Raw genomic sequence first — 22716 nt, 5'->3', positions numbered from 1 at the left:
AAATAGCACCACAAAACAAAATGTGGGAAGAAATGTGATTAAAAGGATTTTGTATGTGAGGAAGAATACATTCTGACAAGTGTTCAGTTATTTATTGATTCTAATCACTTTTCTTCATATCAACAGCTATAAAAACGCAACCCTGCAAGCCAATAATACAACATCATTTAGATTCAATTAAAAGCCCTGATCAGATGGCAGGGGACCCTCATCCCTTCACTCCGTCACTTTTCAGTCCAAAAGCACCTCCTCCTGCTGAGAAAGACATCCAATCCTTCCTCCAGCACAGCATGAAAACAACTTTAACCCCTTCATTAGCATTATGCTAACAGCAGGCACACACGCCAGTAGCAGCTTTCGCGGGGGGGGGGGGAGCATGAAGCTGGAAAACATCTCAAAGTCATCTTTTTTCATCTTCTCCTGCCACCGTGTACAGATGTGCTTTCACTCAACCTCAGGACAGCGGTGATGGTTCCATTTTATTGTACCACGTCTCAGAGGGGTCCTCTGGGCTTGAGAATGGGATCCTGGGGAGCAAAATGAATTAGGTGTGTTGTAGAGGGAAAGGAAATGAGACATGTATTGTAGGCAAGGCCAGAGCTACTTCATCAAACTATGTGCTCTGTAGGGTGGTGAGTTTCATAATGTTCCCATCACAATGCTGCCAGAACTGCAGAATCATAATTTATATTTACATTTGTTTTCTTGACACATGCCAAATGACTACCAAAGTGACTCATGCCATGGATACATATAATCGTTATTTCAGCTTGTAGTTGTAAATAAGCAAATTGGATGAAGATGAGAACATAAAATATTCGATACAAAGCTAGAATATGTACTCAAAACATGGTAGGTAAAGAGGATAAATTTAATTTTGGTCGATTTAATGCTAGTAATATTACAGTGTAGAAACCCTTTTACTTTTGATTCTAGGCGGTCGTTGAAGGATGTAGGGGAGACTGGACCAAGTTGTCACACTTTTATAGGGTAGTGAATAATTTTTGTTTTACACATAAAATATAACACAGATAACACATACAGCCTATATTTTGTTTATTTTGTATTTGATCATGTCTCTGTTAAAATAGTACTAAAAAGTAAAATAGTTAAATAGTTCCATGTACATGATATATTTTCTGGATTGAAAGCTCAATAACGTTTACATTTCTTCACTAATTTCAATGGTTTCTAGGGGTCAAAAAGTCCATTGGAATGTCCATTGGAATCTCCAGTTTATTTGAATCTTGATTGTTGTCTTATTTTGGATTCTTTCTTTTGTTAAAGCGATACTTCACCCAAAAAAATCTGTCATCATTTACTCACCTACGAATTGTTCCAAATCTGTATAAATGTATTTGTTCCGATGAACATAAAGAAAGATACTTATAACCAGATAACCACATTGCCCTCCATCGACTCTCATAGTATGGAAAACTACTCTATCTTTTTTTTGTTCTGTTGAACACAAAAGAAGATATTTTGAAGTTCACTGTTCACTTTTGATGGTTATCAAATGGGGGACAAAATCTGTCTGGTTATGCATTCTTCCAAATATATTTCTCTGTGTTCATCAGAAGAAAGAAATGTAAACAGATTTGGAACAACTCGAAGGCGAGTAAATGATGACAGAATTTAAATTTTTGGGTGAAGTATCACTTTAATTAATGCTAGAGGGGTACCTGGTGTAATGTAATTTAATGTAGTATGTATGTAGCCTAAAGACTCCATTGACGCAAGTCCAGTGCGCGAGTCGGCGACTTCCCCTTTAAGAGCCTGTCCCTTTAAGAAACTTCACCTGGACACACCTGAACTTCCACAACGGGAGTTTCATTTCAAAGAAGGAAGAAAAAACATTTCAGAAAATATAACACCGTGTGCCGAAATCGGGGTGAGCACAAAAACAAAACCACAAACAACCTTGACTTTGTATGTTAAATGTTCCGTTGACCGTGTGTTTGCAACGCGTCGTCTTGTTTTGACGTATCTAGCTACGGATTCACGTCGCCCGGCTAAATCTCTTTTACTTTATATAGTTTCTATGGGTAAAGTTCCGATCAAATGTGCCATGTTGAGCTGCAACGGATTGTTAATGCTGTCATCTAATGTTGTTCTCGGCCTGTTTGTGATCATATGTCGTCATGTTGTTTTGAGGCCTTGTGTCTGCGTCACGTCCTCCTTTATAACTTTACATTTGTTTTAGTTGAGACTTTTGGGCGGAATGTGTGTATTTTTATGATAAATAATCTAGTTCTCAATGTTTACTATTAATGATTTATTTACATATTGATGCGACTTGTTAAATGTACACTGCCTTGATTACAATTATGTAGATTTATGTACAGATAATACATTATATAGCTAAGTTTCTGTCATGACAGCTAACTGTTACCATGATTTGTTGTTCCACAAACTGCGGTTATCTCATTTGTGAAATGGTACGAATAATACGACATTTTCTTTAATTTTATGCTGATGCATTGTGAAAAATGAACTAATGTAGCATGCAGAAAATATGCTTAGTTAAGTCAATTAACTTAATTTTCTTGCTTTGTAAAACGTTTATGAGTCTCGGAAGAAAACAACCATTTTAAAATATATGAAATGTTGATTCTGTTACATTATTGATATTTGTAGTTTCTCAACATTGCTCGTTTTCATAATTTCTCTCTTCATGCCCTGGGAAGATGGACGAGGGCCCTCCTGCAAAAGTTGCAGTTCCCCAGGTTGCAGAAGTCGACAATCTAACAAAGACCATAAACGGCACAGAGGGTTCCATAGCGATGATCAAAAATGCAGATATGGAACCCAGTACCCAACAGTGGTCTGATAAAAAATCTGAGCACAGACTGAGCACAGGCAAGGACAGAGAGACCACAAGCGTGAGATCAGATTGCGCCTCGCTCCGAGGTGGAGGGAGCAGGACGGAGAGCGAAAGGGAGGAGTTTGGGATGGGAGAGAAGCAGAAGATAAGTGAGGAATGGATGGAGACAGACGAAAAAAGGGCTTACGAGCTGGAGCTGAGGAATGGAGAGAAAAACCCTGAGATAGAGGAGGAGAATGTTATGCCAGAGAAAGCAGCTGGAGTGTTTAATACCAGCGTGACCGTTCTGCGCGCCATCAGCCAGCCGGAATATCCCCGGGATCGAGTTGACGACTGGAGAGATGGAGAAGAAGAGAAAAGCTACTTCCTGGGGACAGACAGTACGCACGGAATACCTATGGAAGAGCATTACAGAGACTGGCCTGTTGAACCATACTGCTGTAAGTAGATATTAAACCTACATCGAAACAGTTTTAAGTGATCTGAAACTTTTTTTAAAGATAAACATATGAATGGTTTGATATCTCGCTCTCTTCCAGGTATCCATGACAGGTCGAGTCGCGAAGCCCTTAAACTGGGTGCATCTATGTTCACTTCGGCTTTCATCTTCCCACTATTGGTGTGGGGGGGGTACATCTTCCTACCATTTGATGCCCCTCCACTTGATAGTGCTCCCCTAAGGCTGGTCTACACATTGCGCTGCTCTGTTTTTGCTGTCATACCTATTGTGCTCGGTAAGCCAGGGGCGTTTTTTTCTATATGGGGCAGTGATTTGCTTTATAATATATACAAATGAAGAGTTTGGTTCCAAAATTAGATAATAAAAAAAAATAAAAAATTGGTGCATTCCAATTAATATCAATCAAACTGCAGTTTGTTTGTTTTGATTTAAACAATAACAACTAAACATTGCAGCTACCTAACACAATTAAAACATGAAAACATAATAAAAAAACATTTTGGAATAATTTTGTAACCAAACTCCTGAAATCATAAACTGCATTATAATGTCGCTCACTTTCTCATTCTTAGGGGTGTTGGTACTAGGCGTGTCCCGTCTGTGTTATCGCTCATTGAAGCCGCAATTTGAGGGGGAGAGGGAAGTAAAACAGGTTGCTGTTCACCAGCGCTACGTGGAGGATTCCATCTCCCTCTTTCTTCTTTACTTTTTGCAGCTGGCAGTCATGGCTGCGTACCTGAATCAGGATCTTCTTAAACTGGTTCCTATTCTCACCATCGTCTTTGCATTTGGCAGGTACATAATGAATCTCATGAAGACCACAAGCACATGTCTTTGGCTGCTTTATATAACTTACTCATGGTTTTATCACTCTAACCATAGGTCAACGATTGTATTTTTGTAAAACCGCAATTTATATCACAATTTGTATAGTTAAACTATGGATCTCCCAAATAAAACTAGGTCCTACAGTTTTACTTTAGTAACACCACTTTTTTTCATAAAGGCTAATGGTAAACATTGTGTTTTGTAAGAACCACTCACTCAGATATCATTCCAGGCACATGCTGTCTATCTTATAGTAAATATTTTGTAATTTTAAGGTCCTACTACAAGTTTACGTACATACAAGGTGTAAAAATACTTAGTATTTATTATAACCTAACCTCTTGACTGACTCTCAAATGATTCATTCAGCAACTCATCTGTCTAATTGGTCAGATTGACTAGTCTGCTGTGATTGGTCTACCGCTTAGTGTTGAATTGTCACAAATGGAACATAGGCGGGCATTACACCGAGTGACGCAAATCTGACAAGGAATCACTGTTCGTGTGATTCAGTCGACTGCTTTTTTCCCCAAGCCAATAACTTTGTTATCCGTTCACTTTTGGCTTAACAACTCTGCAGACAGCTGACATTCACACACAGCAACATTACACACTGCATCAAATGTAATTTTAAGTTACTCTTTAATTCATTAAAAGAACACCTATTGTTTTTTTTGGCAAACCAATAAGTGTTGAAAATTGCTGTTTTTTTTGCACCACAGACTACTTTACTGGATCGCAGCAGCGTGCGACAGCAGCATAAGGGGTATTGGCTTCGGGTTCTCCTTTCTTCCGATGCTGGTCATGCTGGTGGCAAACCTCTACTTCATCTTCCTCTCAGATTCTGCAGGTTCTATATTTGCACCAGACGTCCCCGAACCACCAGTTCCTCCAGTCAAGCAGAGGTTTTGGGGCTAGAAAATCCACATTGGACTCCTTGGCAATTGGATATCTCAAAGCTTAGAGCCAGCATATGTGCATTGGACTATAGAACATTTCTGTTTGAAAATGTTTAATATAACTGATTTTTTTTTTGCATGTTCCTCTTTTCTATTCTCGAGTACTGAAATGTATATAATGACCAGGTTATCTGCCAGAATGCCAATCTAGCTGCCAAGATGGGGCGAAGAATAGAGTTGAGGTGGCATAATGAGGGAGGGAGTGTGGTGCTCTTTTTGCAGGACAAACTCATAAATAGAAGTAAAAACTTTAAACCCAAAACTGCAGTAAATTAATCTGAAGTACATTAAATGTACTTTAGTGGAGCCAAAAACAAGCCCAGCGCAGATGCGTTATACGGGTTTTAATCATTCAGAGGAGCTCCAGAATATTTTTTACTATTTTAAGATTTGAGAATGTCTATAAGAAATTAATTTTTTAGATATTTATTCCTCAAATGTGTATTTTTGTATGGTGAGCTCTATGCATTGCTTGCTTATTCAAGGCACCTGAAAGTATTGTGTTCTTTGCCTGGCCGAAGCATGTCATTTTTCCGCAGGCGTTTCTCTTTTATTTAAGGGAAGTGTGCTGTGTACACTGAGCAAGGTGTAGAAATAAACTTTTAACATATTTGTACAACTATAAAACCAGTGCCGATCCTAGACGTCTGGGGGCCCTAAGTAAACCTTTCCTGGGGACCTTGTCAGTTAATTTGAGATAACTATAAGAAATAATATATCAATTAACACACTTGAATAAAAACTGAAAACAAAATACATTAAACTGACAGAACAATTAAGTATAAATTTTAAATCACATTTTAATTCACATGTAAATAATTCTTTACAAAATGTAACATGTGGCTCTGGAACCATCTAGCTGTACAAAAAAACTTTTACATGCAAATGCATTGTGTTTTACTAACCAAATGAGTTATTAACAAAAATAATACATGATAAATATAGTTAACTCAAGAAAGTTAAGCATAGGACATCACATCAATAATTCTCTAAATGTGATGACAAATAAATGACATTATTATGGGCAAACAAAATACAGTGGATTGCATTGGTGTGTTTATAACTGAGACAAAGACTTCATGTGAACACTGTACAGTTGGTTTTGTAAGTCATTCCCTGTAAATAATGGTATATTTTGTGTATGACTCCATACAGTAGAGAAATACACAACACTACTTATATATTATTTGACAGTTTATTGTAATAAATATCCCAAATCTAAAAGGTTTGCGTTATAGCTGACACCCACATGAACCCTGTTCAGCTGGTTTTTATTCCCTTTATAAATGCTATTGAAGTTAGAAAAGAGTATATTAAGGTGAAGCCTATGTAACTTTGGAGACGGTCCCTAAATTTAAACTATCCTACGTCAAACCAACTTTAGTTTGGCCAGTGGATAAATATATGTAAAGCTGTACATGCATAATTTGGCAAAACTAAATATGACTTTGAAAATGGTACAAAAACACTTCTGATAGTACAGAAAAGCCCTCTTGTTATCTTTGTTGGCGTTTCTATGCTACAGAGACAGACAGGTCTCCGTTTTAAAGCCATGGCCATTTGTAAAGACGCATCAACACGCATGTCATCACCTGCCGCTCACTACATGTTGTCTGAGACAAAGTAATTCAATTTAAGTATTAAAAATGACATTCTAAATGATTCATGTACAGATGAATCCGCACGTTATAAAAATAGCTTTGTAGTGTTTAGGATTCGGCCCTCGAAAGGCGGTGGTGCAGAGGCCCTACGCAGCCTGTGTATAGGAAGGATCTGCTCTCTATAAAACCATATAGCTTTCGAAATTTCTAAGACCTTGTATGATATTTTCATTTTAAAGCTACACGTTTGTCACAATGTGTTAAAATGCGTACAGAATTCTTTAAATTGTCATAAACATTATTTAACCGGGTGCATTCATGACATGAATCTTTGGGCATGTTTTTGCCCATTATTTAAAACACCAAAAACAATCTCCTCAGTGGTCGGGTTACAGATACGAACCTGTCAGACGAGTTTCAATATTTTTTGTCGGAGGGTAAAAAGTATTTCCTGTAACCTGCTGTCATCTGATATGCTATCAAACACATACATGACGACAGACCTCCGAGAACTTTGAACCTCGTCAGTATAAATGATAATATTAGCCACGACTAATAAAAAGCGGAATGGCATCTCAATGCCGAAGGAAACACGGCGCTTGTCTCTTCCGGATGAAGGAGAACTGCCCGTTTCGAAAACTGAGGAGAAACAAGTGCTGTGGTAAGGTCGATAACAGCACGATTAAACTGCTGGTGATGATTTATACACCTTGACTGTTTTACACGTGCTAACAAAGCTCCACTGCATCCATAATACTTGTTTGTTTCGTATATACGACAATTTGATAAGTTTGTCGTGGTAAAGTGTTACAATGTTGACCTGCTGCTATCATTTTGATTGCTCACGTGTATGTTGATCTACGTGTATACTGTCGGTCGGAAGTTGAAAATCGTGACATTATACTTGTTTGACTTACATTGTCCAGACTCCATGAACTCGCTCGCTGGAGGTCAATGGGGAACAACTCAGACGATCGCAGGTACCTCCGTGTCAAACGGGGTCATTAACGCAGCTGTCAATGTTGAGACGTTTCCGAGTCCCCCAAATCTGCAGTCGCCCTCCCACCCGCAGGAGGAACTCTCAGGTTTGCCTATTGAAATATATATGGACATTGATACAATATAAACCCGTTTACAAAAAGGTCAAGTCGTGTGCCTATTAAGATCATCATTGTTCTGTTTCAACTGTTCTGCATGACAAACGTGCAGTATTCTTAAAGCAAAAACCATGATAAAGGTTTAATTAAGGCTCACATTCTTGAATTTTATTGGCATGGGATCATTATTTTAATCTACCACGAAAATGCGTTAAGTTATTACAATAAATGCATTCAATGAATTATTATTTGTTTTGTTTAAACAGCCATGGACACAGATATGGGCACCTCAACAGCTAGGCCAAGTTACATGGTGTCGGGTACAGCAGGACGTCCCAATTTTAGCCTCATCAACCAGCAGCAGCACAACCCGACCTCCAGCGACACCAGCATGGGTAAGAGAAGATCATATCATTTATCATTTTAAATAGCCGACAAAGTCTCTGTCAATTAGTATTTAATGGATCCAACATGAAAATTGTTTCATTTACTTACAATCGGTCTTTGTGCCACAGAAGAGAGTCAATAACATATTTTGGCGGGGGGGGGGGGGGGTAGTATTTATAATATATTTATAGTAATTATAACAGTAATATTTCTACTGCGAGTTTACTAAAAAATCGAGTTTGTCAGGATGGTGGTTGCTGATAAAATGGCTTGTCTTCATGTAGCTTTTTTTCTGTCAGATCTGGACAGTGGAGTGGACCCCGAGACAGGAGAAAGAGCTCAGGGGTGATACAAAAGCACAAATCTGTGTCGAGAGATGTCATTAATTGTGCATGGCGGATTTTTCACAACATACTTCACCTTGACCAATTTGTTTAAATTTGTATGTGGCACTGCCTCAGTCAGTCACAGCATAGTAATCGAAGTAACTGGAGGAAAGGGCATTTGGGGCAGTTAAACTTTAAAATTTTAAATGACTGTCATGTTAACGTATTAGATGAAACCTTGTACATAGATGTAAAATTGCGTATATTCTGGTGATTCAAAGGCAAAAGTCTTCATTTTCTCACCTTCAGGTTGTTCCAAACCTGTATAAATGTTTTTGTCCTGCTGAACAAAAAGGTAGAATGTCAGTAACCACACAGATTTCTTCCTCTATAGTATACATTTTCTCTAAATGGCAGATGAGCTCTAAGCAAAGCATATAATTTTTTACAAGTTTGTACCAACCCGTGGGCAAGTTAATTACGACAGAATTTTGGGTGAGTTCTCCCTTTAAAGTTTTTAAAGTTTAGTTCCATTACACATAACACATCTGTTTCTTTTTTAAAGCTAAATGACAATACTCCTGCAGGCAGTGATTTCCAGTGAGAATATTTAAACTGTTTTTGACAGTTGACCAATTGTTGACATTCACTCTTGTATATAATGTAAATGTGATTGTTAGTGCTCTTAATTTTTTGTTGATACAGAGTACCTACTTCTATGATGTTGTTTTAACATTTTGAACAAAATACCTGCATTAAATATAGAAATGTTTTAGTGAGGTGGTGTTTGCAGTTCATGTTTCCTTAAGTGCTATTCTTAAAATTTACACACTTTACAAAGTGTTCTTTTAGAGAACAAAAGTGAATAATGGTCTGTAAAGACAAAAGTAACTTCAATCCTAGCTGTACATTTTAATTAAACCACAAAGCAAGAAAAGGCTGCACAACAAGATTAGATGTGAGACTTTAAATTTATTACCGGCAGGAAATACAAAGTTACATTACCAGCAAAGTCAAGCACAGAGATACCAGCAAAGTGAAGCACAAAGATACAAGCACAAACGCATCCTAATCCAATCCAGGGTTGTTTCATTTGCCAGAAGAGGTAAAAACTAAATGAGGGTAGAAGAGCTTCTGGCCTACTGATACACAAAGCAACAGTGCAAATGACTTTCTGAACATGTTTGTTTGAGAACAATTTTCTGCACACAAATGCTTGTGTATGTATGGTCTTCCTTTGCTTCATTTCACTCATTATTTGCCAGCAAAGCTGGTGATCTCTCAACTGTCCTTTCTGTAAGCTTCATCCTTTTTGCTTTATCTTGCTCCTTTACTCCTTGTCCTCCATCGGCGCTCCACCTGTCTGGCCATCTCCCTTCTTCTTATGACCAGAAACAATGTCATCAATGCGCAGTAACAGGATGGCCGTCTAATCAAGAGAGAAAGAACCAGACCATTACAGGCACACTTTTAAAAAATTACAAAAAGACATGGATTGGTGTGGGCTACTTTATGATGACGCATTTATGGCCGTCATAAACAACTCCTACCTCCACTGCAGTCTTGTATGTTTGGGCTTTAACTGCCAAAGGTTCACAGATCCCTAGTTGCTCCATATCAGCCAGAGTTCCTGTCTCTCCATTGACCCCCCATGAGGTGCTGCCCTCTTGGGTGTGCTTGGCCTGAAATAGCAGTACAGATGCACTTGAACGCTATAATCACATACTCGCGAGACAGAAAGTAACAGAGTCAGGTGAACTAACAGCAACCCAACATTTTTAGATGGGCTTGGTAAAATAAAAACAGATCTCTTACCCTAAGAGATGTGAGCACGCGTATTGCTGAGGCTCCACAGTTCTGGATGAGTGTACGTGGGATAACCTCCAGCGCGTGAGCCACAGCCCGGTACGGCCACTGCTCAACACCAGTCAGCGCTCGTGAACGCTCTATAAGCCGGTGAGACACCACCATCTCCACCGCCCCACCACCTGGCAGCAGATTAGGGTCCAACAGGATGTTGCGACATACCTGCATGGCATCCTGGAGATTACGCTCCACTTCCTGAGGGAGCAGAGAGAGATCATCTGTCAAACTGAGTGTCAATTAACTCGAGTAAGATCCCCTGAAATCTGTCTAAAGCCACAGCAAATTCTGGCTGAGTTAATCAAACATTCAATAAAGAGTTTTTAAAGCTCCTGTTACTGAAGGTGGCTCTGACTACTGAAACCTTTGGGAGACGTTTTATAATGATTAAACAAATGCGTTTCATTTGCCCGATAAGCATTGCAAAATCATGTGTCTTCTCTCACCGCTAAGATCTCTTTGCTGGCTCCTCTCAGCAGGATGGTACATGCTTTGGGGTCTTTGCACTCTGTGACAAAGGTAAAGTACTCATCGCCAATCTTTTTCACTTCAAAAAGGCCAGCTCCTGTACCCACATCCTCTTCACGGAGCTCGTCTGTCCTGCTGGCAATTCGTGCTCCACACGCTCTAAAAACAAAAATAAACAGAATACAAATGTAATTGTCTTGTAAGGAGTCACCAAGCACTTAATAATATATGGAAATACGAATGCAGATCTTTCTGCACCTTGCAATTCGGTTGTTGTCTGTCTTTCTGACACGGCGGATTGCAGTGATGTTTGCTTTCATCAGATAGTGCTGAGCCAAATCTACCAAGAGAGGACAAACCACAAATATGAACCTCACATTCTGATATCACCACATTAACACACGTTTGTAGTAGTGCTCATTTGTACCGGAGACGCCCTTCTCTGTAAAGATCAGGTCAGGTTTAAGGCGGATGATGTCCTCGCAGATCTGCTGAATGTACTCTTCCTCCATCTGCAGGATGCGGGTAAAGTCTTCCTCACGAGTGATTTCAATATCAGTCTAAAGAGAAACATGTTGAGGGTTACAGTTTTAAAAAGTCTATACAAGCAGCATTCACAGACAGATTCTGGTTTTCAGCAACAGCTTACCTGACTCTCACCCTTCTTGTACTCCAAAGAGCAATCCAGGAGAACAATTCTGGGGTTCTTGATGAGTCGTCGCATACGGGAATGAGTTACATCCTTATTAACCATCACGCCCTTGAGCACGCAGGAGTCCTCAATGAAGCCACCAGGCACCTATACAGGCACACAAGTAATTGTATAGATCTTAAAAGCAGCATACAACAGCTAAAGACGCAACTTCTCTAAAGTAAGAGAAACTGTGATATCTGTACAGAAATGAAATTTTCAGTTTTGACCTACCTTTTCAACTTTGGCATACTTCTTAATGTCAATCTCCTTACGTCCATTCTCGTCCAGCTCAACAGTACGAACTGCATCAAGAGCGATGTTACAGGCCATTGTGGACCATCGGTTTAGGGCTTTGGTGTTGATGGCTGAGTTTATTATCTTCAGCATCATATCCCGATTATTCACATCTACTGGAGTGCTGTGGGAACAGGAGATAAAAGAATCATATAAAATGTAATTTGTTAACCCTAAAGGAAGAGACTAATCACACAAGTGCCCCAGTGAACTATCAAATACTGAATAAATATGTGCGTGTGTGGGATTACCTGATATCTTTGAGTATGTTCAACATGTCGTCCAGAGCCTGTCTGTATGCACTGATCACCACAGTAGGATGCATCTGCTGTTCCAAAAACTGCTCTGCCACTGACAGCATCTCACCCGCTGTACAGTCACATACACACAGTAAGTCATCACAACACAGTTGATCAGTGGAAGCTACACTTTTAGAGAACCTCTATTCCAACATCTACAATTCTGATCCTGTGGGCAGTTCTCTAAGTTTTCATAGATGTGCTCCCAACACGAAAAAATGAGCAAAATGAAAGCAAAATTACTTAACTAAAAACAATCCCAGAACTAAATCAAAGGAAAGAATATTGATTATCTAATGCATCACAATCTTTATTTAATTTCTATATCATAATGAACTCAAGATTAATCTTTTTGTGTTTGCTGCTGATTATCTGATGGTGTAATAAGCGGCACTAAACAATATCTGTAACTTACTATACAAACATTTTAAGAACCCTAAATCAGATCAATAAAATCTAAATGTATTACTTGTAAATGTATTTTGCATGGTTACACGGATTTGACAGTACTGACACAGAAAGGGCAAAGATAACACTCACCCAGAATAATTACAGAGGTGGTCCCATCTCCAACTTCCTCATCCTGTGTACGACTAATTTCAATCATAGATTTGGCAGCTGGATGTTGGACCTGGATCTGAATGTGGCAGAAATATGTAATCATTTGTAAGATTTAAATAATAAAGTCTGAATAAAAAATTTCAGTTCTAAAACATGATTACCTCTCTCAGAATAGCATTGCCATCATTGGTCATTACGATGCCACCCATAGGATCCAGAAGCATCTGCAAGACAACATCGAAACTTTTCATAAATAATTGTATAAATCAGGGCCCATATTCAAAAAACATCTTAAGGCTAAAAGAAGCTCCTAACTTGCCAATCTATAAGAAACCCTTTTAAAAATGAGCGTGTCAGTCCTAATTTTATGACTCCTATACGTTTGTGCTAAGAGCATTTCAATAAGTTTGAGCTCTTTCCATAGATGTTCGATAGGATTTAGTTCAGGACTCTTCAGAATAGTCCGATGTTTTGTTCTTATCCATTCTTGGGTGAAATAATCAGGATCTCAATATTGGCCAAAATAATCCTGATTATGATTCGTGTCAAAATCGAGCAGTGCTACTATCAGCAGCGTTGTGAATAGGTTTTAAATGGAAACTCTTAGCTTAAAACTTTTACAACTGTTCAGGAGAGCTTGGTGGCAAGATAAAAGGTTTTGTGAATATGTTTCTAGTCACCTTGGTGGGCTCAGAAAATTTTAATATGAATGGAAATATACTTGGGAGATATTTGACTCCTAAGAATTTCTAGGGGTGCCAATAATTGTGGCCATGTGATATTCTTCCCACTTCAGATTGTTTTAGTTGAATGAAATGTAGGAATTTTGTAGATTTTTTAAATAAATAATAAAAACGAGAACCAATGCTGCTTCCTTTGTTCATATTTACCAATAGTGGAGGGCACTGTAGGTTCACTTCGCTAAAATGTTTTTACATGATCTTAAAAATCAGCTGATCTGAAAGTGCATGCAAGAATGTTTAACATAAAATTTGAAGACCTTGTCAAAATATTAAATTACAAAACAAATGTAATATATAGTTTAGAGTAAATTATGAAGAAAATGCAGCCAATAAGAGCCCAGATACTAGCTCCTTATTATGGGGGAAATAAAATGAACTTTTGAACGTAAAGTATATTTTATTTGACTTTAGAAGCATACCTTCATCATAGCTCTTGGTCCCAGACATGTTCTGATGACATCTGCTATGGTCTAAAAAAAAGAAAGAGAATGTTAGCGGATTTCTTCCGACATCTGACACGCTTTCTCAAAAAGGTAACGGACCCACCTTAGCCGCACTGATGTTTCCTATCTGGACCTTCCGCCCAGACTCCCTCTTGGTGTTCTGACCTGGTGTGGGCAGAAACAACAGCACCAGTGTGTTTCAAATCCTCTCAATGTGAACAATTATTTTATTCATCGTGACAAGTTTATTAACAGAGAACATACAAGATAATACAGCATTTAAGCAAACGTCTAAACACGTGCTAACTTGAAGCATACTTTCTATGTAATGATATGAGCAGGGTGCAGCTTTCAGTCTGCACATCCTCAATCTATGCGCATTTAGCCTTATGCTAACCCATTTACAATCTTCCCGTTACACATACGCGGCTGCCACAATTGATGACTAAAAAATTAGCAGCGTTGTTATATTGTTGACTATTCAATTTCAAATTCCATTTTTACAGTAAAATCACTAATCAGGAGAACTACAAGCCATGATGCTAATACAATGACTAATCTCAACAGTGACACGAGCTTTCAGAACACGCGAGGCCCCCGTGCCACACCAGTTAGCCTAGCATTCCAGCATTGATGCAATCATTCCCTGCTTATTTTAACAGCTACTGGTCCGGTAGCTTGTCATGAGAAAATAACAATTTTGCATGCATAAATATGATGGTGAAATCGGAACTTACTAAGCACGAGAACCGGTCGACCCATCATCTTCGCGTCGTGGATTAGCTCACCGGCACCGGACAACGAGCACAACGGTAAATGGAAAGGATGCACGAGGCGTAACTGGGGATGTCGTCACACAGCGGACCAATGAGCAAACGAGAAATATTGACATACCCTGATCTCCACCAATCACAAATTGCACGGACACTCCTTGGAGGTGGGTCTTAAGCGGTGGCGATGTGAAAAGTTCTCGAAAGAATCCTTATTAGAGCAATGAATGAGCATCCACAACATCTCCACTTACTTTCAGTTTAGTTTGTATAAATACTTGAATTACAATAAACATGGCAATAGTGGGTATAGACTGACTGTCCACAACATCTTTGCTAAAATAAAATGATTTAAAGTATTATCTGAGGGCATTGTCCATAATAAAAAATACTTTACAAAAAAGGCAGATAAGGAGATTATGTATCCGTTTATTATTGTGTGCAAACATCACTAGTTTCAGGAATAAGTTTCAAACTTCTTAAAGATTTACCAGACCGGGAGAAGTTGTCTCTTGTGTCTTACAGATGTTTGATTAGACATGATAGACACGAGGTGGTAGTAAACGTACCTTTTCACAAACGGTTATAACGCAGTCCTTAAAAACCTACCAAATCTTATAGATATGCTTTATGATCATATATAAATAAACCATGAACAGATTTATTAAAAAATTATAATGTACATTACAAGAACATTGAAAGTGTGTAAACGAAATATTAAAGTGTTTGTAATGATGTAACCATATATCTAATTTAAACAGTAGAATTCAGGCAAAGGTAATGTATCTGTAATCTTTGAACATTGTGTTTTTGGCATGTAAACCTTTTGTGCAAACAATCTGTGTAACATAGTCCATTACCAAAATAAATATAAAAACATGATAAATGTGTATTTGTGATATACATTATCATACAGAACTTTTCAGGGTGCTATGGTGACATGTATGACCTATACATCTTTAAACAAAGGTTGTACAAAAGAAGGGGAATTACCTTTTCATGTGTACAGTGATTTTCGCAAACAACGGAGAATGATAGAAAATTGTGCCAACCTGCAAAATGTAGCAGATTGTTAAATAACTCATGTTTTAAAAATATATTTCAGCATTAAACGTTTTAAACTGCATTCCTAACATTAAACAAGTGACTTCCTGCTTTAACAGTAGATCCCATTCAACTTGATAGTAATCAGCTGCTTTTAGGCTTTGAGTAAATTATTAGACTGAAGATCAACTGATCACTTCAGTGTGGTTCTGTGCATTTCTCCACCTGTGAAATACATTATCTCAATGTTTGTTTTACAGTTCGTCTCTTGAGTCGTTTAAGATGAGTGGATTGGTGGCCTCTTTTTTCAAGTAGCTGATGAAGTCACTAACTTCGCGACCACCCTGCAAGGAAAACATGTATGAGTCACATAGCAGTAGTTAATATGCCTTAAACCCATCTTATGTGTGCATGTGTTTCTGAGTTTCACCTCATATCGTAGTGGTTGGTCTTTTTGTCCAGAAGGTACAAAGTAAATTGTTGGAAAGCTATAGAAAAATAGCCAATGAATCAGCAACAATAAAAAACAGCAGAATGTCAAAATCTGTTGAAACAGACTACAAATAGATAAGAGATCAACAAGACAGATGGAATGTTACCCTTGGACGTCAAAATTTGGAGGTACATCATTAGCAGTGGCATCCATTTTAGCTATAACAATGTTGGGGTCCCCAGCAAGCTAAGACAAAAAAATAACAAATACCATAGTGGCATTACTTAAACTTTATACCACACTTTCTATTTGAAGAAGTAAATGCAAAGAAATGTGCAAACAATAACACATGGCATATAGAACAACAAAGTCATCTGTCAAACCTTTTCTCCAAGCTCCTTATATTTGGGCTCCAGGTTCTTGCAATGGCCACACCAGGGAGCGTAAAATTCCACCAACACATCCTTCTCTGGATCGTTTACAATCTCATCGAAATTGTCAGCAACCACAGTCTGTGGTACATTAATTAACAGACATGATTTTCTACACATCAGATATAAAAGACAGACAGTTTAATCCAAGTCCAGTACAAAGTGTTTGTGATGTACCTTGACCGGGCCATCATTTGACTCTGGAACAGCCTCAGTTTTAACATATCTCTTCAATCTGTTAGCAAAGTAATCCTCCAAGAACCTCTCCAAGGACTTCCCATCTCTCCTAAAAATACAAGTCAAGTCAAGTCAAGTCAAGTCAGCTTTATTTATATAGCGCTTTTTACAATTTTCATTGTTACAAAGCAGCTGTACAAGAAAAAAATGACTAAGTAAAACATAAAAGGTTATGGAATTCAAAACACAGGTCAAATATCAGACACACAATAAATTCCTATATGCAGTGTTAATTAAATAAAGACTACCAAATTCTAGCAGCCCCCCCGGCCAGGCAAAACAGTGCAAAACAGTATGCAAACGGTGGCGAGGAACCCAAAACTCCATTGGAGGAGAAAAAAAACCTCGGAGGGAAACCAGGCCTAACCAGGGGATTCCAGTTCCCCTCTGGCAAAAACTGCAGCCTCTGCACAAGCTCAACAGTGCTTGCACAACAAGGCAAAATAAAAAAGTTAGATTTAAAATTATCATTAATAATCTAATAGTGGCTGAAGTTTTGTAGGGACGTCACTTCCTTCGTCCAGCATTTGTCAGGTCTAGGAATGGATTGCGCCCTGCCCGCTCCGCTCTTGTAACCTTGGAACAATGAGACAAGACTGGCTGAGAGTAGAGTACTGTTCTGCACTCTTTGATGCAACAAATGCATCAGTTGTTATTGGAAGTGTCCCTGGTTCCGGTTGATCTAACTAGTGCAGCCTAGATCTTTGAAATACATATATTATGATAATGTAGTGTATGCAAGATTAAAAAGATGCGTCTTTAGTCTAGATTTAAACTGACAGAGTGTGTCCGCCTCCCGGACAGTGCAGGGAAGACTGTTCCAAAGTTTAGGCGCTAGATAAGAAAAGGATCTGCCGCCTGCACTTGATTTTGAAATTCTAGGTATTACCAACTGACCTGACGCCTGAGAGCGTAGTGCACGTGATGGACTATAATACGTAAGAAGTTCTCTCAAGTAGTGAGGAGCTAAACCATGCAAGGCTTTATAGGTAATAAGCAAGATTTTAAAATTTATGCGATGATTTATAGGTAACCAGTGCAAGGTTGACAGAAGCGGGCTAATATGCTCATACTTTTTTGTACGTGTAAGAACTCGAGCTGCCGCATTTTGGACCAGTTGGAGTTTTTGTAATAGGCCTGCAGGGCAACCACCTAATAGTGCATTACAGTAATCTAGTCTTGATGTCATAAAGGCATGTATAAGCTTCTCCGCATCTGATGATGACAGCATATGACGTAATTTAGATATATTTTTAAGATGGAAAAACGCAATCTTACAGGTGTTGGCGACCTGGTTCTCAAATGACAGAGTACTATCGAATATAAAGCCAAGATTCTTAGCTGAAGATGAGGGTTTTATGGAACATCCATCAATAGTTAAGCAGTATTCTTGGTTGTTACGTAGGGCGGTTTTCGGTCCGATAAGTAGCACTTCAGTTTTGTCCGAGTTCAGTAATAAAAAATTGCTACTCATCCACTTTTTTATATCGACTATGCATTCCACTATTCGATGGAATTGCTGTGTTTCGTGAGGCTTCGAGGAAATATAAAGTTGCGTATCATCAGCATAGCAGTGAAAGCTTATTCCGTGTCGCTTTATTATATCTCCTAGGGGTAACATGTATAATGCGAAGAGCATAGGCCCTAGTACTGAGCCCTGTGGTACACCGTACTGGACTTGCGATTTGCGTGATACCTCATTGTTTACACACAAAAGAGCCTTTCAAACAAACCAAATGAAGTACTAAGGAATTGTGTACTCCAGTCTGTTGTTTATATCGTACTGGATTGTCATAATTCATAAAGTGTGGAACAAAAGAGCATGAGGTAGGAGCAGAATGTGTATGAGTCCTACACCGACTGTGCTGAAAGACTCACGTGAATTCCTCCTGCATGGTGTACTTGTGTCCTTCTCTTGTCCGGATGGTGACAAGGGGTATATCTTCTTCCTCTGACTGACCCAAACTAAACTCCTCCTCAAGCTCATCCTGGAACTCCTTCCGATCTGCCACTGCGAAATTCAAACCTCGACCCTGGAATTGTGTCGCCACCTTCATTATTCTGTTAAAGAATGAAATACTGTAAAACATCAATGCTGTTCTGTATAAGTCTATATGTTGAGAAGTGTGAATCCTCACCTGTTCCTCCAATAGTTTGTGCCTTTTAGATTCCGTAAATAATCTACATTATAATATGCTGTAAGCAGGTCCCTTTCCCTCAAACTATCCCTGTTCTCAGTGGTCAAATGTGGACAGAGACCAAATCTATGAGAAGAACAATTTTTTTTAAATATAAATTTGGAAGGACAGATATGGTATATGGGATTGCATCTTTGCACACATACACATTGTCTCTGATAAATGTACGCAGTGACGAAGTCGAAACTGTTTCAGTGTATTTCACAACGCTGTCCTCAAACTTGCTGTTCAAGCGTGGAGGGTGAAACAAAAGAACAATCCTAACAGAAAGAGAAACGCACATGAAAAAACACACCAAATACTTAAACAACAAATACAGTGTTCATCCTTTGTCATACATACTCTCCATCTACCCCATATTTCAGGCCGGTTCCCAGATCAGTGGAATGAGCAAATCGATAGCTGTCACTCAGGGCACTAGAACTCTTGAGAAACTCTGCCAGCTGTGCACTGTCATCCCCGGAGAAAAAGCCTGAGATGTGGGCAAAAAAAGAACTCCAACCACTTGCTATTGTAAGGAATTAACTAAGTTTTATTTATTAGATTTTTGCATAGATGTTCTGAGAGGTACTGTATAACAATACAACTCAACTCACCCACCACACTGGCCTCAAAGTTGTCAACAAAAGAATCCAAATCTGCTTCACTGTGCAGAGTCACAGAACTCGGCCCAGCATGCTTTTTCATGTAGCTCACAATTCCAGCTGACAAGACCAAAGAACAACAGAGTTATTAATTCAATTCAATTCAATTTTATTTATATAGCGCTTTTCACAATTTGCATTGTTCCAAAGCAGCTTTACAGGGGAAAATAAGAAAAACACAAAAAAAGGTAAAACACAGTACATGAATAGTTTAACTTGTTACATAAACACCAAGTAAATAATATCTAATGTCAGCAGTCTGCCGGTGGTTTATTTTGCATTAAGTGAATGCTTGGCTGAAAAGATGTGTCTTTAATCTAGATTTAAATTGGGCGAATGTGTCTGATCCTCGAATAGTATCGGGAAGGCTATTCCAGAGTTTAGGTGCTACGTATGAGAAAGCTCGACCCACTTTGGTGGATTTGGTTATTCTAGGTGTTATCAAAATTCCTGAGTTTTGAGATCTTAGAGAGCGTGATGGGTTGTAGTGTGATAGAAGCCCTGTTAGGTAGGTAGGGGCTAAACCCTTGAAGGCTTTATAAGTGATTAAAATAACTTTAAAGTCAATACGATACTTAATGGGTAGCCAGTGAAGGGTTGATAAAATTGAGGTTATGTGATCGTATTTTCTGGACCTGGTTAGAACTCTGGCAGCTGCATTCTGAACTAACTGTAGTTTGTTTATTGATGATGCAGGACAACCACCAAGTAGCGCATTACAGTAGTCAAGTCTTGAGGTCATAAATGCATGAATAAGCTTCTCTGCGTCAGCAACACACAGAATATTTCGTAATTTGGCAACATTTCATTTTTTTGTGACATTTGAGTTATTAAAATTGTATGACAGAACAATACATATACACAAACATCTACCTGCTGATCTGGGCCCATCATAGGATCCACTTTCCTCTCCATTGCGGAAGATTTTAAGTGTGGGGTATCCATTCACTCCAAATCGCTCACAAGACTGAGTGTTCACTGTGCAGTCAACCTTATAAAACACAGTGGAAATATTGAGTTATTATGTGTATGCTAAAGCCCATGATAATAACCCATGTGTAGGAAGTAGTAGGTGACGATGAAGACTGAAGAGACCAAAAAACTACACCACACCCAGTGACTGTCTCATGTAAAGTATTAAAAAGGCTGCAGATTCTGAACTGTGAATGGTAACAGGAACTGATAGCTTTAATACGTCTCACCTTTGCTAAAGCCACCGTCCCCTTCAGCTTTGTGGCAGCAGTCTCATATTCTGGAGCAAGCCTCTGGCAGTGACCACACCTGTAACGCCAGGCATAGTCATGTAAATTATACATTAAGGGCCATTAAGTGCCTACACTACACAAAGACGAAAAGACACATTCTGAGAATTAGAGACCAGTAACCATTGCAGTACAAAACAAGATTGTAACTAAACGCTTTGAGGTTTACAGCTGTCAAATTTGGAGGAGTGGCAGAAGCCCCTGCTTTGACTGACTTCAGCACATTTGCAGCCGCAGGACATCACTTGATTCTCACATTGCTCTGCTGTGATCTCGTGCACCCCTTCCTTCCAACTTATTTTTGACAGCTTTAAGTCTCAAAAGGGTTGAAAAATGTGTTAAGCTGATGGCTCAACCCAAATATAAGTTATTCACCTTTGTGTCATTTCAAACATGTATGACTTGCTTCCGCAGAACACAAAAGAAGATATTTTGAAGAATGTTGTTAACTGTGAAAGCCCCCTTTCACTTGCATTGGTTTTGTGTCCATACAATAGAAGTGAATGGGGGCCAGTGGTGTTCGCGTATTAATTTCTTCAAAATATCTTCTTTTATGCCTCATAAAGGTGGTTCAGTTTTGGGTGAAATATCAATTTAAATTGTTCAATAAATAAACTTGTTCTCTATTTTTTATCTGTGCATTACGGGTATAAAATAAATCAAATTTAGCATCAATATTTTACAAATCTTTGACTCTGTGACTGTGCATGCAATATAACCCAGATTTACTGACAGTCCCATATAAATATCAAGAAAAAATTATAAATAGATTCAGCTAGATTTTTAACTTGTTGATCAAACTGCAAAACCGAGAGACCTGGTGCTAAAACTGTTTAGGGACACATTTATTAAACCAACAAATTGTATCTGGGACATACCAGGGTGCGAAGAACTCCACTAGCATTGTCTCGTGCATGGCTGTTGTCTCCTCAAAGTCCGAGTCTCCGAGCTCCAGCACATCGCTGCCCTCCGCACACAAGGTGCCAAATACAAGACAGGTAATTACCCCTAAAAAACGCATTTTCTCAGGCCACAACCAGCTCAACCTCTGACACGAGTGGCGTTCAACTTGAACCGACAGTTCACCCCGATAACACTCGATAGTTGAGCGAGCAGCAGACAGTACGGATAGTCAGAAGGTCCATAGAATGTAAGTTACTGGCAGAACGCGTTTGATAAATGTTACATGATAAATCTGGATATATCACGCCCCCCAAAAAATACCTGAAATTTCTTTCGCGCATATGTTTCACTATATTAACCCCTCGGGTTCATTCTGTTGGTTTTGGGAATTTGTTTATTTCTCCGAAGCGAAAATACATCATTTCAGCACTAGGGGTCACCATTATAAAGTAGTATTATTATTAAAGAAGATATTTTGAAGAATGTTGGTGTCCGAACAAGCGATACCCATCCACTTCTATTGAATGGACACAAAACCAATGCAAGTCAATGGGTACCGTTCTTCGATTACCATCATTCTTCAAAATGTCTTGTTTTGTGGTAAATTATACAGATTTTTTTTCGAGAACTATCCCTTTAATTGGTTTGACTACAGAAACACAAGAACAATTTTAAAACTTAGATAGGGATAAAATGTGTCACTATTTTCCGGTACACTACTCAACGTGACCTAAAGCAATCTGGCCTTCAGCTGAAACTATGAAGATTTGAGGCAGTTATGATATTGAAACATTAATTTAGACATGCAGGCTATAAATACCACACGCACACATACGTTTACAGGATATATTTAATGGTGGAATAGTTTTACGCCCTATGATACACACAGTAAGAAAGATTTATATTTATTTCAAATATTTTCTCAGAACAAGCCTTTTTACAAGGAA

The 22716-nt window shown here is 38.6% G+C and overlaps 4 protein-coding genes across 5 annotated transcripts; 2 read left to right on the top strand and 2 right to left on the bottom strand.

The window, feature by feature from the left end:
* The first annotated feature begins 1732 nt into the window (after positions 1-1732).
* On the top strand, positions 1733-6323 carry tmem79b (transmembrane protein 79b). Of its 2 annotated transcripts, XM_079470182.1 has the most exons (6): positions 1798-1891; positions 2688-3264; positions 3364-3558; positions 3857-4079; positions 4835-4878; positions 4954-6091. In XM_079470182.1, exons 2-6 carry the CDS (start codon positions 2688-2690, stop codon positions 5028-5030), a joined length of 1116 nt encoding a protein of 371 aa, XP_079326308.1. In that variant the 5' UTR covers positions 1798-1891; the 3' UTR covers positions 5031-6091. The 2 variants fall into 2 exon arrangements, with proteins under 2 accessions (XP_079326307.1, XP_079326308.1); XM_079470181.1 differs by having other exon boundaries at positions 1733-1891; positions 4835-6323.
* Positions 6324-7127: 804 nt separating this feature from the next.
* On the top strand, positions 7128-9301 carry LOC306901950 (uncharacterized protein). Its single transcript, XM_079470180.1, has 4 exons — positions 7128-7333; positions 7599-7757; positions 8036-8164; positions 8456-9301. Exons 1-4 carry the CDS (start codon positions 7240-7242, stop codon positions 8503-8505), a joined length of 432 nt encoding a protein of 143 aa, XP_079326306.1. The 5' UTR covers positions 7128-7239; the 3' UTR covers positions 8506-9301.
* Positions 9302-9343: 42 nt separating this feature from the next.
* Positions 9344-14808, bottom strand: cct3 (chaperonin containing TCP1, subunit 3 (gamma)). The gene is made up of 14 exons (XM_079469423.1): positions 14585-14808; positions 13951-14012; positions 13824-13874; positions 12823-12885; positions 12641-12737; positions 12053-12170; positions 11739-11925; positions 11463-11612; positions 11241-11373; positions 11072-11153; positions 10792-10972; positions 10298-10543; positions 10033-10164; positions 9344-9911 (listed from the first exon to the last, which is right to left on the bottom strand). The coding sequence occupies exons 1-14, from the start codon at positions 14610-14612 to the stop codon at positions 9813-9815; spliced, it is 1629 nt and encodes a 542-aa protein (XP_079325549.1). The 5' UTR covers positions 14613-14808; the 3' UTR covers positions 9344-9812.
* A 213-nt stretch (positions 14809-15021) lies between these two features.
* pdia7 (protein disulfide isomerase family A, member 7) lies at positions 15022-22186 on the bottom strand. Its single transcript, XM_079470219.1, has 13 exons — positions 21745-22186; positions 20807-20885; positions 20478-20595; positions 19557-19664; positions 19303-19432; positions 19107-19220; positions 18901-19026; positions 18641-18823; positions 16703-16811; positions 16478-16606; positions 16261-16340; positions 16092-16149; positions 15022-16005 (listed from the first exon to the last, which is right to left on the bottom strand). The coding sequence occupies exons 1-13, from the start codon at positions 21885-21887 to the stop codon at positions 15916-15918; spliced, it is 1467 nt and encodes a 488-aa protein (XP_079326345.1). The 5' UTR covers positions 21888-22186; the 3' UTR covers positions 15022-15915.
* Between the last annotated feature and the right edge of the window lie 530 nt (positions 22187-22716).

This window comes from Barbatula barbatula (assembly GCF_947034865.1).
Source record: "Barbatula barbatula genome assembly, chromosome: 12".
NCBI classification, from domain to species: domain Eukaryota; kingdom Metazoa; phylum Chordata; class Actinopteri; order Cypriniformes; family Nemacheilidae; genus Barbatula; species Barbatula barbatula.
The sequence above is the reverse complement of the archived record's forward strand: the minus strand, read 5'-3'. Positions and strand labels throughout refer to the sequence as shown.